We start from the raw sequence: 23648 nt of genomic DNA on the forward strand, positions 1-23648 counted from the left end.
TTTCTCATCCCAAAGGCCAAGGTGAGCCTGGGATGAGGACAAGGGACTTCCTCAGAACCCAGGCTACCTCCCATCCTAACCCCCAGGCTCCAAGCAGGAAGCCACCCTGCACATAGTGTGTTTTCTGCCCTGGCTCTGGGGCAGCTGCCGTAGGGTACAAGAACAGAGCCCCAGACACCTTCCAGCTTCTGTTGAATCTCTTTAATAGCTGTTAACGGCAAGTCTGGAAAAGGTTCAGGACAAAGTTCTTTTTTCTTTCTTTTTTAATTACAAAACTAACAGCTGTTAGAGTCTTTTTTTTTTCCTTTTTTCTTTTCCCGGCTACAAAATACTCTGGGGAGATACATTATAATTTAAAATATATAATATTGCACAAACAACCAAAAGGTTAATTAAACTAAAGAAATAATTACAAAGAGAAAAACCCCATCCCATCAAAAAAAGATTCAGCATTCTCTCCATCCCACCCCCTCATTGAAGGTTTGAAGTGGAAGTGACCACCACTCTCTTGGCGCCCCTGACCACAATCACTTTAAATCATTGGTGAACACACCAGATTATATACAAGAATCACCAGAGCAGCATCGTGAAGCACCAGGGTCTCCAGGGATTCCTGCAGCCCCTCATCCCCCCAAGAGAGGTGCAGCTTTTACCAGAGTGGGGGGTGAGAGCCACAAGGATTGGATCTGCCTTCAGGAAGAAGAGCTTTTGCAGAAACCTGATGACAGTCTCAAGAAGCTCACCCCCAGCATATCCCTTCAAGATGCAGAAGGGATGAGGCGGAGAAGTTGGGCTTACCAGAGTTGTAAGTACTCAGCTTTGATCACTGCTCTGTACCGCTGGTAGCTGGCTTGTGTCCTACACTACAGGGGAGTCGAGGTGGGTAGCTGGTTGGACAAGGTATCCCGCCAGGCAACACACAGAAGGGCCTGAAGTGGCCCCCTCCCTTCTTGGGGAGGGGAAGAAGAGCAAGAGCACTCTTGCAGGTGGCACAGCTGGGCTAAGGACTCGGGTGCATCTGACATGAAGAAGCCTTGGGAAAGGCGTTGGGGACATACCAGCCTGGACTGGGTAAAAGGAGGGAGTTTGGTCTCTAGATTCTGAACCACAAGGAACCTTTCCAGGAATGGAAGATGCCTGGGAGGGGGAGATTCCTAAGAGAGGCAAATTTCCCAGAAATGAATGCCTCTTACCCGCTGGGACAGGAACCAAAATGTGTTCACCATCCCTGTCTAGCCAAGGGCAGGTGGCATGGCCTTCTTTGCCTGCTTATGGGTGACAGAGTGTGTTTTCTCGGCATCCTCCAAGAGACTGGTAGCTTGGCCTCTGCCTACACAGGCAGATGGGCTAGGGCTATCCATTGGGACTTCCCAGCAAGAGTCCCCAGGAACAGTGGTGTTCAGCAGAGAAATGTAGGCTCTTCTGGTGAGGGGGGTAGGTTTCCTCCCCCTCGGGTCATCCTATGATTGGCACAAGTCAGAGTTCCTGGTTTGGATTTAGCAAGCCCCTTCCCAGATGTGAGCAGAGGGCCAAAGGGCCAACAAGGAACAACCCAGAATCTGCCTAGAGCTCTGGCTGACAGAGGCCATTTGGGGGACATTCTTAGTCAGTGTCTTCCAGGGCCGGGCGGAGACGAGCGAGGGAGGTGGGAAGTGCTGTGGGTAGGGGAGCGGCTTGCTCTGGCTCCCCTCATTCCCAGTCCTCCCACTCTACATCTTCCAGCTGCAAAGGGAGGGGATAATGGAGAGCACAAACACGTATTACTCCTCTGAGTCAAGCTGAGACCCAAGCTCCCCGGCTGCCTCCAATTCGGGACAGCCCTCCCCGCAGCCCCAGCCCCAACTCCCCCAGGCCATACCCGGCCTCCTCTCAGAGCGAACCACTTGCTTCAAGGAATGTCTGGGGAGCAGAGCTGCCCTCTGCCCAAGCGGTGGGCCTGCTGTTCTGATGGTTCCAGACTCAAAGGAAATGCTTCTACCAACCAACACTGGACACCACAAGGGGACGCCCTGACTACAAGAAGCCCGTCAGTCAATCCCCGAAGGAGAACTTGTCTCCTGCGGAGCAGGTAAGAATATGGCCCTGAGAGGCAGGGAACTTTACAGTGGTGCTGTGATCAGAAGCAAGCGTGGCACTGGACTACAGGTGCTCGCAGGGCTTTCACTAGGGGCTCCAGCACCCTAATCCCCAGCTGAAGTCTCCCCAGGCAACTGTCTCTTGGCCTCTCTTCATATCAGCAGATCCCCTGATATAAATAATTCTGTTCAGATATATTGTATGTCGGGTTTTTTTTTTTTTTTTTTTTTTTTTTTTTGCAGTACGCGGGCCTCTTGCTGTTGTGGCCTCTCCTGTTGTGGAGCACAGGCTCCGGACACGCAGGCTCAGCAGCCATGGCTCACGGGCCTAGCTGCTCCGCGGCATGTGGGATCTTCCCGGACCGGGGCACGAACCCGTGTCCCCTGCATCGGCAGGTGGACTCTCAACCACTGCGCCACCAGGGAAGCCCTGTATGTCGGGTTTTAAAGAGGGCTGCAAAGACACCAAAGCCATGAAGGCCACGTGGCATAAGAGGTGCCATGGGCCTTCTCTACCCCGGGTATAGTGAGGTCACAGGTGTAAAATACTCTTGTGTAGGTCACTACCTCCCTCTGGGCTTCAGTCTCTCAGCATGAAAAACAAGGCCCTTCCCATTCTCTCTACTCTGTTCACCTCTTTATAGCAGGTTCCTGAGCTACATGTTGGAAGGAATCATGGGGTTCTTGTGTGACAGTGGATATAACACTGACTTGAATCAGATGTGTGGGCTGGAGCCTCAGTCCTGTCCCTTATTAGCTATGAGAGACTTTTGCCCAGCCTCTCATTCAAAACGACCATCCTTGATTCTGAGAGGAAGTGAAGAATAAGAATAATAGGCCTCTGAGCTTATGACTGTTTTGTGGTGGTTTCAGGAACGTCTATTAGTGCGCCCATGTCCCCAGGCACTATGCCTAAGGTGTGCACATGCATCATCTACCACAGCATATGAAATTATAATGATCAGTGCCATGTTTTAGATGGGGAAACAGAGGCTCAGGTTAAGTGATCACATCGTCTTTTGTCTCCAAGGCCAGAAATCTGCTCAGGTCCCACACCTGGCGACCATGAGTCAAAAGGTCTGGGGCAGGGTTTGGCATCTGTATTTTTTATTTATTTTTATTTTTTTTTTTGCGGTACGCGGGCCTCTCACCGCTGTGGCCTCTCCCGTTGCGGAGCACAGGCTCCGGACGCGCAGGCTCAGCGGCCATGGCTCACGGGCCCAGCCGCTCCGCGGCATGTGGGATCTTCCCGGACCAGGGCATGAACCCGTGTCCCCTGCATCGGCAGGCAGACTCTCAACCACTGCGCCACCAGGGAAGCCCTGGCATCTGTATTTTTTAGTAGTTCCTCAGGTGATTCTGATAGGAGCTAAGGTCAAGAACTCCCCCATCCATCCCCCTGGAACTGAGGGGAAGCGGACCCTGCTAATGACTACTGTTCAGGGCCTGAGTGGGAGGCCCTAGCTTCCTTCCCGCAGCCTGCCACCTCAGATAGGAGTGGGATCCACCTTGCAGGGACAGTCGGGCTTGGCAGGGAGAGTCCTCAGACCCGGAATCATTGTGCTTGCCTCCCTGTGGCCAACCAGGCCGACTCACCTCACCGGAAGCATCCACTTTGGAAAGTGCCATCTGCACTTCTTCTTCAGTCATGTCCAAGTCAAAGTCCTTCTCCCAGTCCTCACTGATGTCTGTGCTTGAGCCTGGAACCATGATCCATAGTGTGAGAGACAGGAAGGGGTATGTGAAGAGGTTGTAGCTGGGGGTGATGGAACTCTTTAGAAAGGCCTGACAAATACACACCAAACGTCTTTACATTCTGCTTTCTCTGGCTCAGTGATCCCACTTTTAGGAATCTATTTTAAGGAAAAATCCTGGATTCAGTAAAAAAATTTAACCAAAAGGATGTTCACTGTAGTGCTGTTACAGTGATGAAAACTTAAAAAACTACCTGAAAGTTCACTGATAGGGAATTACAAAAATAAATGGTATAGTCATATGATGGAACATTATGTGGCTTTTAAAGGTTAGGCTATAAAACATTTATATACATGGCAAAATAGTCTTAAACTATTAAGTGAGAAAAAGCAAGTTACTGAATAGTGGAGAAGTACTGTGGTCCAGAAGCTCCCTAGGGGCCATGGAAATTTTCCAGAAGAAATAAACAATGAACCTCTTCCTCCTCAATCACTCCCTTCTACCTACACTGATCCTGCTACTCCTGAAACACACCAGGCACATTCCCACCTAGGGCCTTTGCAAGGACTGTTCCCTGTACCTGGAACTCTTCCTCAGATACCCACAGGCCAACTCACTCGCTTCCTTCACACCTTTACTCAAATCTCACCATCTAAACGTGGCCTACCCAGACTGTCCTATCTTCAGTTGCACCCTGACCCCTCACTCTGCTCTGGTTGTTCTTTTTTCTATTGTATTTACCACTTTCTAGTGTATTACATAATCAGATTCACTATGCTTACTGTCTAATAGTAGAGGAGCTGGAATGTGAGCTCCCGAGGACGGGGATCTTCTGTTTTCTTATGTATTCCAAGTGACTAGAACAAATAGTTTGTACTCAGTAAATATTCGTGGACTCTTTCTCTAAATCAGGGGTTGGCAAACTATGGCCTGTGGACCAAATCCAGCCTACTGTCTGCTTTTGGAAATAAAATTTTGGAACACAGCCATGGCCACTTGTTGACATATTGTCTATGACTGCTTTCATGCTGAAACGACAGAGCTGGGACAGAAACTGTATGTCCCCAAAAGCCTAAAATATTTGTGACCTGGCTCTGTGCAGAAAACATTTACTCCTCCCTGTTCTAGGTAATTCTGATGCCTGCTAAGGTTTGACAACTACTGCTCCAAACATTCATATTTGGGTATGCTTTCTTACAGGCAATATAAAAAAAATGTACATGTGAAAGTTATTAGTAAGAAGAAAACTACAAAAATAGTTCCTGTAAAAAAAAGAGTATATGCAGTATGATTCCATTAAAAAAATACACTCACAGATGCATGCACACATACAGAGAGAATGAGCAAAACACCCACAAGAATACTAACAATAATTATCACTAGGTGATGAGGTCATGGGGTAATATATTTTTTTAAATGAACACATATTACTTTGTAATCATTTTTTTTAAAAAGCACCTTTAAAAAGAGTAAGCTCTAAAAAAAAAAAAAAAAAAAAAGAGTAAGCTCTGATCCCCCAATGGCACCACCTGTAAATACCTTGTTTCTTCCTGTCCAGCTTGTTCCTCACCATGCACCCAGGCTCTGAGACCTCCCCAAGCCTGGCCTCCGCATTCCTTATTCGGGTTCTTGCACTGTTCTCTAGTCACCCAGCTAGCCCTAAGTGGTGTGGTAACAGCAGGGTCTCTGGAGGCAAGCAAACCTGGGTGGAACCCTAACTCTTTTATCTATTGTGTAGTCTTGGGCAAGTTATTCTGGGCTTCAGTTTATTTATAAAATAAGGATAAAACCACCCTCTTTGCAAAGAACCACTGGAGGAGCTTATTAGAATGCAGATTCCTGTCTTCCCATCCCCCCTCATTTAGATTCAGGAGGTGTAGGTGGTGACCCAGAATTCTGCATTATAAACAGGTACCTAGATGATTCTGTATAGACCTTGGCCTGCAGTTGAGATACAACAGTGTTAAAATTAGCAGTATCATGTAAAGTGCCTGTAACATATATACACAGTGGATATTTAACAAATGGAGCTGTTAAAGGCCTGGTCCCAGAGTTAAGTAATTTTACACATGGTCCCACACCCAGTCAGGGGCAGATCTGCAACCAAGACCCAGTTCTTCTGACTCCACATCTAAGGCTCCCTGTGCTTTCAGGACACTCTTGGTGGCTTGCGTCTGGCTCCCTGTCAGTGCAGGCTTCCTGTGGGTTAGAAGCTGGACTCCCGGCTGATCTCTCCCTCCAGAGCTGTGGCTGTGGTCATGACAGCTTTTCCTAACCCCAGGTTGCCCTCTAGGGATTTGAAACTCTCCTCTTCAGGCTTAAATGCTAGGGCAGACCCTTTGGGGTAAAAAAGAAAGCATCAGCTAACATTTTTGGAGCACTTTACACCCACCCTCTGGGATAGGTATTAACAGTCCCAATTTACAGGTGAGGAAACAAAGGCTCTGAGTGGCAGAGATGTGAATCTGGACTTTCTCTGCCACCTGCTTCCTCCCACCACCCTGTCCTGTCACACAATGAGAGTACTAAGCTCTCCTTTACACTGTGCACGTGGCAGAGAACTGATCTATGCAACAACAATTTAAGATTTCATGATGAAGTTTTACTGTTTTCTTTTGTTTGTAAGAAAGGGGAGTTTTCAGGTGATTATTAACCTCATGGTGCTGTCACTCACAGCTCATTTTATTCTGTTTAATTGGCTCTTTGCTTCTCCAGAGAAGAAATGGAAGCAAAAGCCACTCCCAGGTCAGTCAGTAGTGAAGTGGGGCTTTAAGCCCAGAGCTCCTTCCAGTCCGCAGGCCACAGGGCCTGCCCTAATCTCCCCTCTCTGCTCCCTGCTGAGGGAGCCTGAGCAGGGTAAGTCTAGTCTCCTTGCTCAAATGGATCTCGGCACAATATACAGGTGGGAAGCAGCTCTGCAATGACAGGCATCACCCTGGAACCTTAGAGGTCCCTGTGGCTGGGCCACCTCCAGAGACTGCTGTATCCAGAGACCAAGCCTCCCTCATGTCATCTGGACAAAGAGGGAGAAGGAGTCACTCTGCCTCCAGGCCTCTTTTAAGATCCTTCCTCCCTTTACTCTGTCCCTACTGTCCCACTCTAGTCTAAGACCCCAGCTTCCCCCCATTAAGTGACTACAACTACTTCTGGTGGGTCTCCTGCACTGAATCCCCCGGCCCTCCTTTTGCGAATCCCCCAGTGCATTAGAGGAAGTATAGCGCACTGTTAAGAGCTTATGCTGCATCTTCCCCATAATCTCATTTCTTCCAGTCTCTACCCACCATTCATTTTTTCTCATCACTCTCTCCAATAGCCCAATTCCCAATGGAAACAATAATTCTTTAACCTTCCAACTGTTTCACTGTTATTCCCTCCCTTACCCAGCTCAGATTCCATGAACCATCATTCTGATCACTTCTTGCATACACTTGGACTCTTGTCTTTTTGAGTTCACCTGGGTAAACCTGAACCCTGATTAAGTCCAACTCCCCATCTGCTCTGTGCCTGCACCTGAGCAACTGAATGTGGCTGGACAAAAGTACTACTGTGCTGACTGGTGTCTCTTAAAATTCACGACCATTATCTCAAATGGACCCTTCGTACCATCCACCCAGCAACCACACAACACATATTGGGTCCATCACCTACTCCTCACTCTCCTAAAGGCAATGTCACACTTTTCTAAATACCTACTGGATGGGTGATTGATCTCAGTTTCCTACCAGTAAAAAAAAAAGGGAAAATCTCACAGATCTCAGGATTTTTGTGAGGATTGAGTGATATGCATATCAAGTGCTTAGCACAGAGCTATACAGACACATGGAAAGTGCTCAGAGAATGGTACGTATTATCTGCATCATCTCCCCAAAGCAGGGCTCTACCCAAATTTCTTCCCTAACTGAGGACCTATCAGGAAATAATTACCCCCAACTTACAGAGGAGAAAATGGAGGCTTAGAGAAGATCAGTACCTTTTCTGAAGTCACATGGCTTATGAGCAAAGTTGGGATTTGAACCCAGAACTGTCTGAACTCCAGAGCCTGAGCCCTTAGCCTCTATATGTAAAGCTTTTAGTACAGGTTGGGCATATAAGCAGCATGCCCTGCTGCTTTGTGGCACCAAGTCCAACTTTCTGAATTCGGCTTAAGATTTTAAGTTCTTGTTCCTCCCTCTCCTGGGAACAATACAGAAACGTGGGCTTTGGTCACCCGCTTCAATGTGCCCCATGTCCCCAACACACAATCTGACATGTGGGGGACTTTGCAGGCCCCCTCAGCTTGGACTACCGCTCCCTGCGCACCTGCCGCAAACTCTCCAACTCTCCTATACAATGCCTGTCTCCTTGGTGAAACACCTGCTGATGCGCAGAGGTTCCTTCTTTCTCTGAACTCCTCCTGTACCAAGCCTGTCTCATACTGCTTCATGCCTCATCATAGACTGCAGCCTTTACCCCTCCCTCCTCAGTGTCTTATAAAGAGTGGGTAGGAGCTCAATGGATGACCTCACTGAATCAGAGTCAGACGGAAAACACTGTGTTGGAAACTGGAAATCAGCCTGTTTCCCCATCCACTGCAGTAAGCCAGTCCCTCACTGCCAGTAGGCCAGTGCTCACCTGCTGGGCAAGCTTTGTGGCCAACTGGTGCTGAGTGTTGGCAGACGGGATGCCTGCATGTGAGGAGCTGAGGGGAGGTCTTGCTGACAATTGGCTATCTCTGGAGAGGTATTTTGGATGTGGCAAAACAAGCTGACACCAGAGCCATCACTGTCCTTTAATTGCAGGAGTTAGAGAGAGGTCCCCCCCTTGACATAAAGTCAAAGTGTCTACAGTCTAAAATTTCATTATGCAGATAAGAAACTAAAGCTCTATTACTTAAGCTGGGTCACTGCAAGTTCATGAGTATTCATTTTATTCTTCTTTAAGCTGTACATGTAAGTTTTGTTTATATATTTTATAATAATAACAATTAACACAGGCCTAGGGAAGCTAACTGACTTTCCTGAGGTCATCCATGGAAGAAGACCCTTGACAGCAATCAATGTCACAGGAGTTCCCACCCCAAAGTTGAACTGTTCAAAAGGATAGAAACTGACACAGTGTGGTAGTTAAGGGCATGGGTTTCAGGTCAGACAGAGCTGGGTCTGAATCTGGGCTTGCTACTTCCTGGCCGTGTGAATTTGAGCAAGTTACTTAACATCTCTGAGGCTCACTTTCTTCATCTGTAAAATGAGGACAGTTATATGGAGTTGTGAGTTGTAAACTGGAAATTAACAAGCTCCCCTGGTAACTGAGAAATTAAATGCAATATTACATCCTTAACACATGATTTGACATAAACCTTATTTTGTTGAATCTAAAACCCCAACAACTGTAAGATGCATCCTAATTTCAGAGAATAAATGCATCTTGGAATTGATGGAATAGGGTATAATAAATACTACAGTAGCTGTCATCATAATATAGTAGCTGTCATCATCATCATCAGTAGCACAAATGAAGGCCATCTGCTCCTAGGATCCTCACATGGGACAAGAAGACAAGTCTGCCTTGTGAGGTGGCAACTCTCACCTGCCCTGTCCGCACACGCTCCCTGGGCTTTGGCCTTGGCTTACCTTTTTTTTTTTTTTTTTTTGCGGTACGCGGGCCTCTCACTGTTGTAGCCTCTCCAATTGCGGAGCACAGGCTCCGGACGCACAGGCTCAGCGGCCATGGCTCACGGGCCCAGCCGCTCCGCGGCATGTGGGATCTTCCCAGACTGGGGCACGAACCCGTGTCCCCTGCATCGGCAGGCGGACTCTCAACCACTGCGCCACCAGGGAAGCCCATGGCTTACCTTTTTTTCCATTGGAGGGTGTAGACTTCCCGCTGTCTGAATTCAGCTCAAACACCCGTAAGTCTGTGAGTACCTCCTCCCTGAGAGTCTCTACTCTGGCTGGAGGCCGGGGCTCTGGACCGCTGGGGCGGCCAGCAGGGGTGTGGGGCTTGGACTGAGCTAGGGGTGGGGGTCCAGTCTCGCCCACATCCACAGCCAGGTCCTGTTCCTCCAAAGATGCCTCTAGAAGCTTTTGGGACAGGTCCTTGGGCAGCACTGGTGCCTCAGATGCAGGGGTGGGTTTGGCAATCTGTGTCACGAGGGAGATGCTCTCACTGCTCTCCGATGGAGTCACCTCTGTTGGAGCCTCAACCGGGGTCACCAGATTCTCTTCACAGGGACTCCGGGGGCCAGGTCCTCCTTCAAGGGGTGTGGAAGTTTTGGCCACAGGAACCTTGGCCTCTTTTGGAGATGTGGGTGAAATGCCCACAAGCTCCTCTGTCAAGAGAGAAAGGTAGGGAAAGAGAGTGATGTACCCTGGTTAGCCCCAAGACAACCTTGGAGCTCTCTGAAAACAGACCTCAGGTTCCCACCAAAGTTTGCTCTAACCAAAACTAATGGGTGCCAGTTTCCTCACCTCCCTCTCCATCACAATTCTTCTGCAGATAATCCCTGTTGGTCAAACTCTCTCCCACCCTTGAGGCATAGCACATGCCTGGTGGGCACTCAGCTTCTAGCAGTGCAGCTCAAGATAATATTATAGCTTAGAAAGCAAAGACTTTAAAGTCAATCAGTTTGAGGTTCAGGTTGGGCTCTGCTATATCCCACGTGCATGATCTTGGGCGAGACACTTAACTCTTCTTTAACCTATCTGCCTCATTTGCAAAAGAGGGATAATGAAGTTGTGGTAAGGACCATACATGTAAAGCTTTTAGTACAGGTTGGGCATATAATATAAGCACTTAGTAACTGTGTTAACATACCATGCAGGTGGCTCCCACACACTGTCCTAAGCTGAGCTACCAGGTAAAGGAAGCTCAGCTCTGTCCCTAAGCCAGCAGTTCCCAAGTCTGGCTGGTCATTAACATTACCAGTGGAGCTTGTTAAAAATACAAGTTTGGCCACATGTCCATAGAGTCTTATTTAGAAGTGGAAGAAGGGAATCTGGAATTTCAATAAGCATCCCCTACTCTTAAGTACTGGTCCATGGGCTAGCAGGGAAATCTGCTTCAAGTGACACATGTGATTTCTGTACCTAAACCTGGGATCCACCAGCTTTGGTAAACAACCCCTTGTTAGCTCAGTGTATCCTTGGCATTAGCAAACACCATATTCATTCCCTCCTCTTCCCTGGGGTGCCACGTCCCTCCAGGCTTCAGAGAGAATGGCCCAGACAGTCTCCCACAGGCAGGACTTGGTACTTTCTCATCACCTCTCAATACCTCTTACCTTCTTCTTCCTCCCAGCCAGGCTCTTCAGAGATGCTCTGTTCTGCACGCTGCTTCAGGGCATCCCTCCGGGCCTGCTCCTGAATGTGGGGGAGTAGATGGCCAGGAGCAGTCAGGGAACCCTCTTTCCCAGACTCTGGTCCTGACCCCAGAACTCTTGGCACCCTCTGTCCCCTTCTTCCCTCAACAAAATCCAACCCCCTTCCCTCATGGCTGAGTGGAGGACCTTCCCTGGTTAGGCCAGCATACCTGCTCTAGTTGATGGACTTTATAGAAATACCGCTGCCAGAATTCTGAATGGGAAACAGCTACAGGCACCTGGAGGGAGGGGACAGTGGAGATGAGACTTTGGGAGTGGTTATGTGGGGGTCTATGTTCCCAGCCTCATCAGCCAGCTCCCAGCCACTCTGGATATCAGATGGGATAAGTGGCTGAGTAGTGATTCTTAGAGCACTTCCACCCCCCAGACCCACCTTCCTGGCCCAGCTTGGCCAAGGAGGGAGAAAAGAACTCCCACCAGGCTTTGCCAGCCCTTCCATTTCTCACCATGATTGCCAGAAGCCTGGCAAATTAGTTTCCCCCATGTGGATTCTTGGCTCAGGAGCTGGCTGGTTTGGCTCCTCAGGGCCTCCTGCTGCTCTCTAGGCCAGAGGACTCCACAATGACTCTGGACATGTCCCTCCCACCTCCCCACACCTCAGGCCGGGAGTTGGTTGAGGTCCTGCCGGCTAGGCCCTCACCATCTTGGTGTAGAGGGCCCGGATGGAGGGGCTGCCTACAAGGAGCTCTGAGATCTCCCCCTTCTTCTCCTCCAAGCAGAACTGGGAAAGCCAGGTGTCAAACAACTCCAGGGGCCCTGCAGAGGGACAGACACTGATGGTCAGTTCTGTGGGTCTGGAGAAAGAACACTGGGCCTAGAGAAATCACACCTAAGCCTGGACATGGACAATGAGGAAAACTTAAGGTTTTTCCAAAGCCATATGGCCCAAGGTGGGGGGTCAGGCAGGGTGAAGGGGTGGGTAAGCTTGATATCAGGGCATGGCCCCTAAGTGATCACTGGGAGGGGCTGCAGTCTCCACTCTCTCCCATGCCTGCCTGCTTTTTATCCCACTGCACTTGGCTACTGAATCCTCTCCTCTCTGAAACAGCTATTCTCAGGTTACCACCAGTGACCCTATGTTGCCAAATCCAGTGGCAGATTCTCTGTCCTCCTCCTCATGTGACCATCCTACAGTTTCTGCCCTGGGAGCCACTACCTTCCTCTTGAAGCCCTCTTCTCTCCTGGCTTCTCACTCTTTGTATATTTCCTCCCACTTCTTTCGTTGTTCCATCTGAGTCTTCAGTGGGCTCCTCTTTTTCCTTTCCTTATCTCTTCTCGTTTTCCATTTTCCCCCAAGATAACCTCCACTAAACCATGAGTTTCAACCTCTTCCTCCCACTGACAATTCTTCAGTGTGTCTTTGCAGCTCAGGCTGCCTTTCTGGGCTCCAGATCCAGAGGTCCAGGTGCCTGGACACATCCACCTGCACATATGCTGCAAATACAACGTGTATTCATTTTCTTCCCCCGCCCACCTGTCCTACCCACTCATCCACTGGAGAGCTGGAGGCCCTCCCAGACTCCTCCCTTATGGAGTCACTCTGGACTCCACTTCCTCAGCGTCTTTTATACATGCATACCTTCCTCCTCATTCCACCCGCCCCTTCCCTGGTTCCGGCTTTACCTCTGACATGAAGATTCCTATCAAGCCTCCTAACTGGTCTTCCCATCTTCCGTCTCTCCCTCTCTATTTCATCCTACAAAACACTGCCTGAAGGCTCTTCTATAAAATGCAAAATCTGATCACATCAGGTCTCAAAACGCTTCAACAGTTCTGTACAGGAGGGCATTTCAGGCTATGGTCCAAAGATAGGCTTCAAAGGGTTAAAGAATTCCCATATGCATATAAAATTCTGTTGAGAGAGGGCTTGTTATTTTCAACAGATTTTTAAAGGCCTTTGTGACTTAAAAAAAGGTTAAGAACCACTATCTTGAGCCTTTTAGGACAAAATTCCAACTGCTTAGTCTGGTACCCAAAGCCTTTCCAGTCTGGTGCCCCTGGCAGCTCTCACTGCCCTCATTTCCTCACATGCACCCTTTGTCTGGCCTTCCCAAATGCCTAGGTTTTTCGAGAACTTCAAATTCCTGTTGTCCTGCTTGAATACCCTTCCCCCACTTCTAAAAGTAAAATTAGTTTACTTCTAATTCATCCTTAAAACCTCAATTCAGGTGTCACATGCTAGGTTTCCCAGGTTGGGTTACATGCCATCTTCTGGGATCCCACTGCTCCCCTCTTTCTGTGGAAGCAGTCAAGTCACTCTATCGCTAGTATCTTTGCTTTATTCCCTGTTTCTGTCTCCTAACAGCAGGTTCCTGGAGGTCTGGACAGGGTTGGTTGAGGGTTTGACTCATTTCTGGTGTCTGGTTCCCATCCTGGGGCTTGCTGCACAGCAGGAGCTTAGCAAACAGGCCAAAGGGAAGGCAGGCAGGGCAGCAGGCTGGGAAGGAGCCTAAGCTGAGGATGAGGGACGAGAGGAGCAAAGCCTCTGTAGAAGGGGATGAAGACAGTCTGGGTTCAGGGAGGAAGGGGGACCATCAACCCATCCCACCAGATGTAAGGGTCAAACTAGCTCCACTCTGGTCCCTCTACACAGGGGGTGCCTGGCCACTGGTACCAGAGACAAACAGGGTGCACAATCCAGACCCGCTTGGTCTCCCTGCCCAGCAAGCCTGCCCCCTCAGTGCTACCCCCTCACCATCTGGTTCATTGCAGTAGGTTGCTGGGTCTGACTGCAGGCTATAAAGGCGAGCCTAAAAAAAACAGAGAACAGAAATTCTGGGGTGATGGGGATAGACAGCAACCCCTCTCTGCCGATCAACCACAACCAGCTTCTCCCCTGTTGGCTACCATACCCACAGGGCACCTGGCAATTAACACTGTGGGCTATGGAGTGGAGCACTGGGCTAGGAGTCCAAAACTGGGGCTCCTAGAAAAATGGTCTTTCACCCAGTATTCCACCCCTGGAAACTAAGAAAATAAAGGGTAAGGAGGCTATAAAATTATATGTATAAAATGGTTTTGAATTATGTGAGATATGAAAAATGTTAGTGCAAGTATATTAATAAAGTGCAAAATTTACTGGCAAATTTTGAAATATTTAACTCCCTCAAATTAAAACAATTCATCAAGAATTTCTTAATTTCATAGCCAGTCTGCCATTGTGTTCTGCAATCTGTGTTCCCATTAGGGCCACAGGAGTGGCAAACTTTAGCTGGTAAACGGAAAGCCCGTCCTTCCTTCCTCATTATTGCAGGAAGCATGGGCTGGCTGTATCACAACTTCAGCAAGCGATTTTGGTGATTCACTGTTATAATTTAAAATCCTATAATTAAAAAATTTTCACAATCCACTTAAATGTGTACTAAGTGGTGGTGCTAATACTAGTGCTGAAAAACATGCTTGAAAAATCATGTTTGGAATTGAAATTCAATGTGGTAAAATGCTATGAAGAAGGCCAAACTGCTGTGACACCACACTGTGAATCTGGGAGAAAACGCTCCACAAAATATAAGAAGTAATGGTGATAAAGCAGAAACTAACACACCATTGTAAAGCAATTATACCCCAATAAAGATGTTAAAAAAAAAAAAAAAAGAAGTAATGGTGAGAAGATAAAATGCAATAGAAATATACTACCATTCTTGTTGATTTAATTGCTTTGAAGATATCCTCCCCCTGTACATTTATTCCTATTGGAAATTAGTCTTAAATAACACAGATGTGGAGATCATGCCCATAAAGATGCTGTCCAGAGCATTCCTTATTATGGATGAAAGCTGAAAGGAATCCAAATGTGCAGCACTAAGGAAATGACTGAATAAGTTATGCTATATACGCTTGCGAGAATTTAAAGACATTAAAAATGATGGTGATTAGGAAAGATGCTAATAGTTAATTGCAAATTTTTAAGTGGGTTATAAAATTGCATGTATAAAGTGCTTTTTCTGTTAAAAAGAAAAACCCCAAACTATCTTTACCAGTGTTTGCAAGCAGAAAGAAATGGAAGGTTATACACCAACGAAGAATCAGTGGTTCTCTTTTAGTGATGGGATTACGGGTTTAGAAACTATTATCTTCTTGCTTATTGGTATTCTCCAATTTAATTATATACATGTATTTATTTTTTATGAACATGTACTGCTTTGTGAGCTCAGGTTAGAAGCTAGAGCCCAGTGCCGCTAGTGAATACCTTGGTGCCATCATAGGGCTCAGCCGTGCCAGAGGGTGTGCCCATCAGGGTGATGACATCACAGTCAATGGTTTTGTCTGGTGAGGGTGCAAAGGTGTCGGAGATCACCCCTAGGAAGTCAGACAGCCCTTTCTTCATTTTTTCCGTTGCTCCCGAGGAGCCTTCAGTCTGCAGAGAGAAGCCAACAGAGGAAGCAAGTGGCCCAGGAGCAGGCTGCAAACTGGGGTACAGGGTATGGAGGTATGAAGCATCAGGGGTCAAAGTGTACTGTGTGTGGGGACCACGGAAATGCTCACGACCTTTCACCCCCATCTCTGGGGCTGGAGAAGGAGAGAGGGGCAGCCAGAGTCCCCATCCCCCAGATGGGGGTGCGGAACAGGGCCACAGTAGGCCTGTGTAGGTCAGAGCAGAGCTCCTTGACTGGCTGTTTCAACAAAATTTCAAGGTCGACCAGGCTGATCACAAATTGACAGGGGAGGATCCATGCCACAGACATTCAGTGGGGAAGAGGACTTATGGGTAGAGTGATGGAAACGGTACTAGCTTTGGGGTCAGTCTTGGATCTGAATCCCAGCTCTACTACTTTTTGGTTATGAGACCTAAACCCTCTCAGAGTCTGTTTACTTATCTGTAAAATGCAGATAAATATACTTCCTTCAGGGGGGTACTGTGGAGATTAAAAGAGATAAGGTGTGTACAATGCCCAGCACATGGCAAACATTTAATAACTAGCAGTACTGTAATATTACAATCTCATCATCATCATTGCTCAGGAAGTATTTTGTATGAAAGGTTGAGGACATATGGGTAGGATGAGAACAAACAGCCTTGTGTAGAGGCAAACCTGGGACCAGCTGAGGGCCAATGTATGGACCTCCTAGAAGAGGTAAGTGGGGCACCAATCTTGAGCCACACTGGTCAGAATGCCCTTGAGCAAGAAGGGATGGGATGGGACTTTCCTGGTGGCGCAGTGGTTAAGAATCTGCCTGCCAATGCAGGGGACAGTGGTTCAAGCCCTGGTCCGGGAAGATCCCACATGCTGCAGAGCAACTAAGCCCGGGAGCCACAACTACTGAGCCTGCGTGCCACAACTACTGAAACCCGCATGCCTAGAGCCCGTGCTCTGCAACAAGAGAAGCCACTGCAATGAGAAGCCCATGCACTGCAATGAAGAGTAGCCTCCACTCGCTGCAACTAGAGAAACCCACATGCAGCAACGAAGACCCAATGCAGCCATAAATAAATAAATACATACATACATAAGTAAGAAGGGATGGGAGGCTGAGAGACAGGACCAGGCTCTGCAAACCTTGTAGAAAAGTGTCACATTTACTCCTGATTAGGCTGCCCAGGTATTTTAAACCTAGAGACTATCAATAGTGCCTGGCACATGTTGGCACAGGTATATAATCATATTTGTTGAATGAGAAAAGGAGTAAATAAATGAAAGAAACAAGTGGCATCTCTGCTACTGGCTGGACTTGCAGCAGTTCAGCTCAATTACTAATTGTCATTCATGCTCATCAGTAGCTGTGGTTAGCAGGCAGACAGTATTTTACAAGATTCAACAAAAGAAGCTTGGCTATAAAAACTCCATAACATGTTTTCCATAACATGGCCTCTAATTACTAGGCAACTGATTCAGCTGATGATCAAAGAAACTGAAATCTGTTCCAATACTAAAGGAGAAACTGTAATACAAAACTAGTATACTATATACTTCATTGGAAATCTGAGGTTTGCAGGGATATCTTTGACCATATACAATTTTCAAGTTCCATGCTGACTTTAGAATCTAACTCCTATCTCACAAGAGAATTCCACTATACATCTCTGATTGATAAAACCAGGGCCAATAAGAATATAAGTTGGCAAAACCTTTCTGGAGAGCAGTTTTACAGTAGATATTAAAAGGTCTAAAACAACTATATTCACCCTATATCCTTTCCAATACCTTATTAGGAAAAAAATATTAAGGGGAAAGATTAAGCAATCAGCATGTTCACTGTAACTGTTTACAATACTGGAAAAAACAAACAGGAAACTAGGAACTGGTCAAATCCACATAACAGAATACCATGCCATTTATGCATGCTCTAGAACGAGGTTTGCAATGATTAAGTCAAAAACTAGGTTATGAAACATGGTGTTCATTTGATCCCAGTTTTGAAAAAGAAAGTATACATAAGGGATATACTCCTCAAATATTAACAGTAGTTAATCTCTGGGAGAGGGACTTACGGGTATCTCTAGGTCTTTCTTTTTCTTTTATTTATCTGTATTTTCTAAATTGTCTACAATGAATGACTTTGCCGATCTGCTAAAACAATACAGAAGTGGGAAAGCTTATTATTACTTAACATATGTAGCTTGTTTGCTTGACGGACACAATTTTCAAAATGGGAGCCTATGGGAAAAAATAATCACTTAACGGTAGAAAGGTTGGGAGCTCCCACCAGGGTCCCAGGCAGGTCAGGCTATGTGGGAAAGTCACTTGGAGGGTGTAGGTGGTACTCACAGCCAGCTTCTCCTTGACCACGCTGGCAGTGGCTGCAATGGTGCAGGCTGTGTCGTGCTGCACCACCTGGGTGAACTCTGTCAGGTCCCGCTTCATGAACTCCAAGGCTTCGGAGGACTAAGGGAAGACAGAGAGGGATGACAGAGCCAGCTGGTGCCACCACCCTTTGTTCCTATTCCCTGTGCGTTAGTATCATACAGAAACATGGAAAACTCAGTGACATGGGAAGCCTGGGCTCAGAAACAATGCTTACTTGTCCCAATTCCATGACCTGGCATTACCCAACAGCAGAGAGCACAGGGGAACTTCCTGCTGCTCTGAGAACGGGGACTGAGCTCAGCCCAGACACTTATAAGCTATGTGGCCAGGAGGAACTCTCATCTAGCCCTCGGTTTTCTCCTGGGAAATTAGGGAGGTGGAAGAGATCAGTAGTTCTCATGAGCAGAATGGGGAAGGGGGCACAAGCAGTCTGAAAACAAAACAGACTTTGATGCATCACTTAGCTATGCTGTAAGTCATGACCTTTGTTTCCAATTTCAAACACAAAGAGAAGGGGGGTATGTGTGTGTGTTTAATCAAAGGAAAGTGTTTTCTATTTTTACTTTTTTTGTCACAGGGAAATTCAGTTGAAACATGAGACAGTAGGTGAAATTATTTTTGTGAAAGGTTTTATAAATACGTTGTACTGGTAACAGCAATAGTTTAGAAAGCTTTTATGAGCAATTTTTGACAACACCAGTGAAAAAGGTGTGTGATTTTTTACATTCAACAAAGGGGGTGTAAAAAGAAATACTGGATCAGATTCTCTCCTAGGCCGCCTTGGTTCCACCATTCCCCAAGGTTCTGTTCATCCATAGAGCTCCTTTGGGCAGAACTGATACTTGCTTGTCGGACCGGTCTGACTCTCACTCTGCACTCAAACCCAGTGTGAGACAGCAGGCCCTCAGCTCTTGTCTAAGTCTTACCTTGTCTTGCTTCATCCTCACCCACTCTAAGACACGTTCCCGGACTATCACTGTGCTCACCCCTTCAAGCCCTTTCATTTTACACAGGGATAATCACCTACATTTTAAAAACATGTTTTTGAATGTTCTGGCGATTTTTTCTTTGCAGAAGAGCCTGCCTAGTTTTCATCATCCTGGGAAGTCTCTGAATGGGACAATCTCATCTATCAGCCAGAGGCTTCTCTGCGAGTGGGAATGGCTCCATTTCAGATTCAGGACTCCTTAATTGGAGTAGAAGAGTCATTTATCAATTCTCTCTCCATCCATACCACCACCACCTTAGTCCAGGCCAACCTGCTCTTTCAACCAGACTCCTTTCCCAGGTTGCATCAGATACCTCTATTACCTTCTCCTCGTGACACCAGTGGGAGCTTAGTAAGTCAGAGCAGACCATGATGCCCCTGCTTTACATTCTTCAGTGATTACATGGTATCCTATGGCAAGTATAAAATCTTTACCTTCACTTACAAGGCCCATATAATCTCACCCTGGCGGACTCTCATCCCCTCCCACGATGCCCCTCACTGAGCTCCAGCTGGCCTTCCTCAAGTTTCCCAAATGTTCTACCATCTTCCCTAACTCAGGGTATCTGAACACATCATTCCCTCTCCTTGACACATAGTTCTAACTCTTCAAAACAAGCGAACAAACACAATGAACGAACCCTCTCACCTGGCTATGTTTACATGTCACTTCCTTCAGATGTAGGTTGGCTCCCCTGCTCATGGGCACCTGCACTTTCTCTTCTTTAACATTTACTGTCCTTTAGATTTATAATTACCTGTTCGCATCTATCCTCCTGGATAAACTGTGAGCTCTGTGAACATAGAGCGTTTGTTTTTTGTTCACTGATGCTCTCCCAGTGTCTGACATAGAGCCTGGCATAAAGTAGGCACTCAAAAAATGTGTGCTTGTTAGACTGGTATGTACCAGGGCAATTTTAATTACATAACCATTTACATGATTATTTGATGAATGGTTGTCTCCCTCACTAGACTGTGAGCTCTTAGGGGACCTATATGAACAGACATGGTGCCAGCCCTCCAGGTCACAGTCTACTGGGGAAAATGCTCACGTAACAGTGCTGATGTGCAAGGGCAGAGCAGTGACTGGTGTATTGTGGGGAGGTTGGGAAGACTTGTTGACAGGCCTGGTCTGAGCCTTAAAGAATGAGCAGGAGTCACTAAGGCAGCCTGGGCGTGGTGGGGCCTGGGGTTTACTGAGGCCTACAAGCACTTCAGTCCTAATGAAAATAAAGGGTAACACAGAAGTGGTGAGGGATAAAGCTTGAGAGGGCAACCTTGGAGGGCCTGGTCAGCCCTGTTGGTGATGGGGAACCACCAAAGTCTGAAGTAGGTGGGACATGATGAGACTAACGTTTTTGACAGGTCACTCCAGAGACTGGCATGGACTATAGGTCCAAGAGTGACAAGATCAGAAATGGAGGAAGACCTGTCAGGAGGCTGTTGCAATAGCCCAGGAAAGGAAATAGAAGAAAATGAACAAGGACAGTGCTGGTCAGGATGAGAAGATGGGACTGGTTCAAGAAATACTAGGCAAAAAAGGTGGATTTGGTGATTAAATAGATGTTTTGACTCAGGACAAGAAAGAGTCGGGAAGAGCTACTGGCAACTAAACTAGGTGACTGGATGATTGCAGTGCTGCCAGCTGAGGAAGAAAATGCTGAAGGGGGAGTGGGTTTATAGAGAGGATGGTGACAATGATTTTGGTATGTAGTATCTGCAGTGACTGTGGGATATCTGGGACACCCGGCTAGCCAGAGCTCTCCTCAAATACTAAATCTCACAGAAAAGGATTAGGAGTCTCCCTAAAATGAAAGAGTTTGTTGAGTGAACAAAGCAATGTGTGAGGATAAGGTTCCTCAAACACCACCTTTAAAGGGCAGGCAGAGGAAGAAGAATTCGTGAAAGAGGAAGTGAAAGCCTGGAGAAGTATGTGGAGAACTGAGAGAGAATCATGCCACAAAAGCCAAGGGAGTAGAGTTTCAGGAAAGAGAGAGTGATCACTAGCGTCTAATGCAGCAGAAAGGTCCAGAAAGATAAGACCTGAAAACCACCACTGGATTTGGCAAGTGGTAGGTGAAGCTGAGTGTTTATATAGATAAGTCTATGTGTAGTGGCTTCAGGGGTGGGGAGGGAGTTAAGAGAGATCATGTTATTGACTTCAAATTTTAAAAAGTAGGAGGTGAGCTTGTCTCCTGGAAGTAAAAGAGGAAGTGGTTGGACAGGGGACTTGAGGAAGAGTTAGGTTTGGGGAAAGTTTCTGAAGGCAAGGGGAGAAGCAAATGTGAGATTGAAAAAAGTTGCTGGGGCAGGGGTGGAGGGTGAGGGGCCCCAGCCCAGAGAGTTTGGGGAATCTGCAGTGGGCCAAAGAGCATCGTGGCTTTCCCTACTAGTGTCCGTGGGCAAGCAAGCACACACACACACCCAGAGGAATGAAAGGGCAGAGGGAAGCAGATCACAGCACCAAGGGCTGTATTTTCTGGGGCAATATATGCTATTGGGTGCAAGAGAATTGGGGGTGCTGGGAATTGAGTGGTCCAGACGGAGCCAGCATAGGGAGGGAAGGAAGCAAGGCCAGGAAAGCACTGAAAGACCAAGAACAAAATGGAAGGAAAAATGGACTGCAGGTATTTAAGAGGTTTCCCCGCGGCTCTCAGTACTTAATAATAAAAATAAGTACTTATTTAGTACTTACTGTATGCTAGATATTGTTCTTAGTGCTTTACATATATTATCATTTAATCCTCACAACAATCCTAGCAGGTAGGTATTATTAGTATTCCCACTTTACAGATGAGGAACTGAGGCTTTGAGAGGTTAAATATCTTGCCTAGGTTCATATAAGAATAGGAAATTTAAGTTTTCTCTTTCCAAATGGGGAACTGTCAAAGGCAGAAACAACACCCATTCCCCTTGCTTCAAATGAGGGAACAAAGATGGAAGGCTAACCAACTACCTATTTTTCATGAGTTATGGTAAGACCAACGTTAAGGGTAACACACAGGAGGCCCTCACAAAACATTTGCTAAATGAACATCAGACTCTCCTTCCAGTAGACTACTCAACAAAAAGCAAGCTCTTTTGGGGTCTCTCCTATTAAACCTCAGCTTGAAATTCTCTGAGTCTTCATCAACCACATAAACAGCTCAGGTCACTCTCAGATTTTGCTGGGCTGTAGTGATGTTACACTACAAATGCTCCCAGAATAGAGGATTGATTTAACTGAAGCCAGAAGCCTCTTGGAGTCTGCCCTGAAGCAGGACTCACCCCAGTTGCTTGAGCTAAACAGTAATTAACTTTTTCCAGAATTCAGTTGGGTTGGTTTTGACGAACTAGCATGGACTGAAACAGCAACACACAATGGCATTACCCACCGGCAGAGCCAAGCCTCACTCGGGCCACAGGGATTGCTGTTTCCCCACTAGACTGTGAGTTTTGGGAGGTCCAGGATTGCACCTGCTTGGCTAACGTCGGTATCCTCAGGACCACAGAGTCAGACAGTGCTGGCTGTGGCATATACTCTAATATTTGAATGACTAGAGGAGGTTTCTATCGCTAGAATTCTTTTTCTTCAAGGCCGAGATCAAATGTTCTCTCTTCTACGAAGTTGTGAATTTCCCAAGCGGAAATAAACCGCTCCTTCCCACGGATTCCTACCACAGGGTCGCTGCAGGCTTTAAGACCGTATTTATTTCACTGTAGCTAGAGTCACACTGGTCTGAGTTGGGGTCTGTCTTTCCGTAGGGCCCAAGTCGGCCTCATCCCTGAGGCCCGGAGCCTACACGGGTCCGGCGGGACGGCTCGGACCAGGCTGCAGTGAGGCGGCGCGGGGCCCTGCCGTAGGAAGGGCGCCGGCCCGGCTTACCTTCTCCTTGACTGCCTGGTAGCTCTGCTGCAGCCAGCTCCGCCACCATCCCACGTCCTCCCTGTGGAAGACAGACACATCTGGCGGCCCCCCAGCGCGACTCTCGCCCGCTCAAGAATCGGGTCTCAGTTCCCTCCTCAGATGTGGCCCGCGGGCCGAGACTTCGCAGGCCGCTTCCCCACCCCCTCATGCTGAGACTCCACTCCGCCCTTTCAGCTCCGTCCAGGCCCGAGCTAGCCTCCTGTTCCCCGCGGGGACCCTGGCCCAGCACCCCAACCCTGGGAGAATTCAGGGCCCAACGCCCGAGAAGTGGATGACTGGCTCACCCTTCCGCCATCTTGCCCGCATGACATCACCACTATTTACTGACCTTTGACCTCCGACACGACACCGCCCCCTCAAGCACCGCCCCCGAGCGCGCGGCCCAATCCTCGCGCCGACACCGCCCTCAGCCCAATCTCCACCCCGCTCCCTCATTAGGCTCCGCCTCCTTGAGCTAGGTCCAGTCTCGGTCCAGAGTTCGGACTTAAAACTCGGCTCTTGGGAGATGCAAGAGGGAAGAGAGATGGGAACATATGTATGTGTATAACTGATTCACTTTGTTATAAAGCAGAAACTAACACACCATTGTAAAGCAATTATATCCCAATAAAGATGTTAAAAAATAAAAAATAAAAAAAACATAAAACTCGACTCCTGAACGTTCGGTCCAATCCTCACCCAGCACTGTCTTCAGGCCCCACCCCAAGTGTTAGCCCCACCCCCACCAACTTCGAACCTCTCTCGGTAGCCACTGACATCCGATATGGTGGCCGCTTTGGGTCAAGATCAGCCCTGAGACTGGGGTCTCGGATTGCTGGAAGTAGAGGGGAGGAAGGGAACGAGTCGGCTTGGAGCTCGAATGTCTGCGTCCCTGAGCGCA

General features: G+C 47.6%; 1 protein-coding gene across 4 annotated transcripts; it reads right to left on the reverse strand.

The window, feature by feature from the left end:
* Nucleotides 1-139: 139 nt before the first annotated feature.
* On the reverse strand, nucleotides 140-23439 carry BSDC1 (BSD domain containing 1). 4 transcript variants are annotated; one of them, XM_079931012.1, is made up of 11 exons: nucleotides 23097-23439; nucleotides 22727-22787; nucleotides 17835-17951; nucleotides 15317-15484; nucleotides 13823-13877; nucleotides 11768-11883; nucleotides 11277-11345; nucleotides 11029-11107; nucleotides 9601-10077; nucleotides 3672-3775; nucleotides 140-1722 (listed from the first exon to the last, which is right to left on the reverse strand). In XM_079931012.1, the coding sequence occupies exons 1-11, from the start codon at nucleotides 23201-23203 to the stop codon at nucleotides 1690-1692; spliced, it is 1386 nt and encodes a 461-aa protein (XP_079787138.1). In that variant the 5' UTR covers nucleotides 23204-23439; the 3' UTR covers nucleotides 140-1689. The 4 variants fall into 4 exon arrangements, with proteins under 4 accessions (XP_079787138.1, XP_079787136.1, XP_079787137.1 ...); XM_079931010.1 differs by lacking the exon at nucleotides 23097-23439 and adding an exon at nucleotides 23053-23088 and having other exon boundaries at nucleotides 164-1722; XM_079931011.1 differs by lacking the exons at nucleotides 22727-22787; nucleotides 23097-23439 and adding an exon at nucleotides 19445-19448 and having other exon boundaries at nucleotides 164-1722; nucleotides 17835-17953.
* Between the last annotated feature and the right edge of the window lie 209 nt (nucleotides 23440-23648).

This window comes from Stenella coeruleoalba, assembly GCF_951394435.1.
Source record: "Stenella coeruleoalba genome assembly, chromosome: 1".
Classification (NCBI taxonomy): Eukaryota; Metazoa; Chordata; class Mammalia; order Artiodactyla; family Delphinidae; genus Stenella; species Stenella coeruleoalba.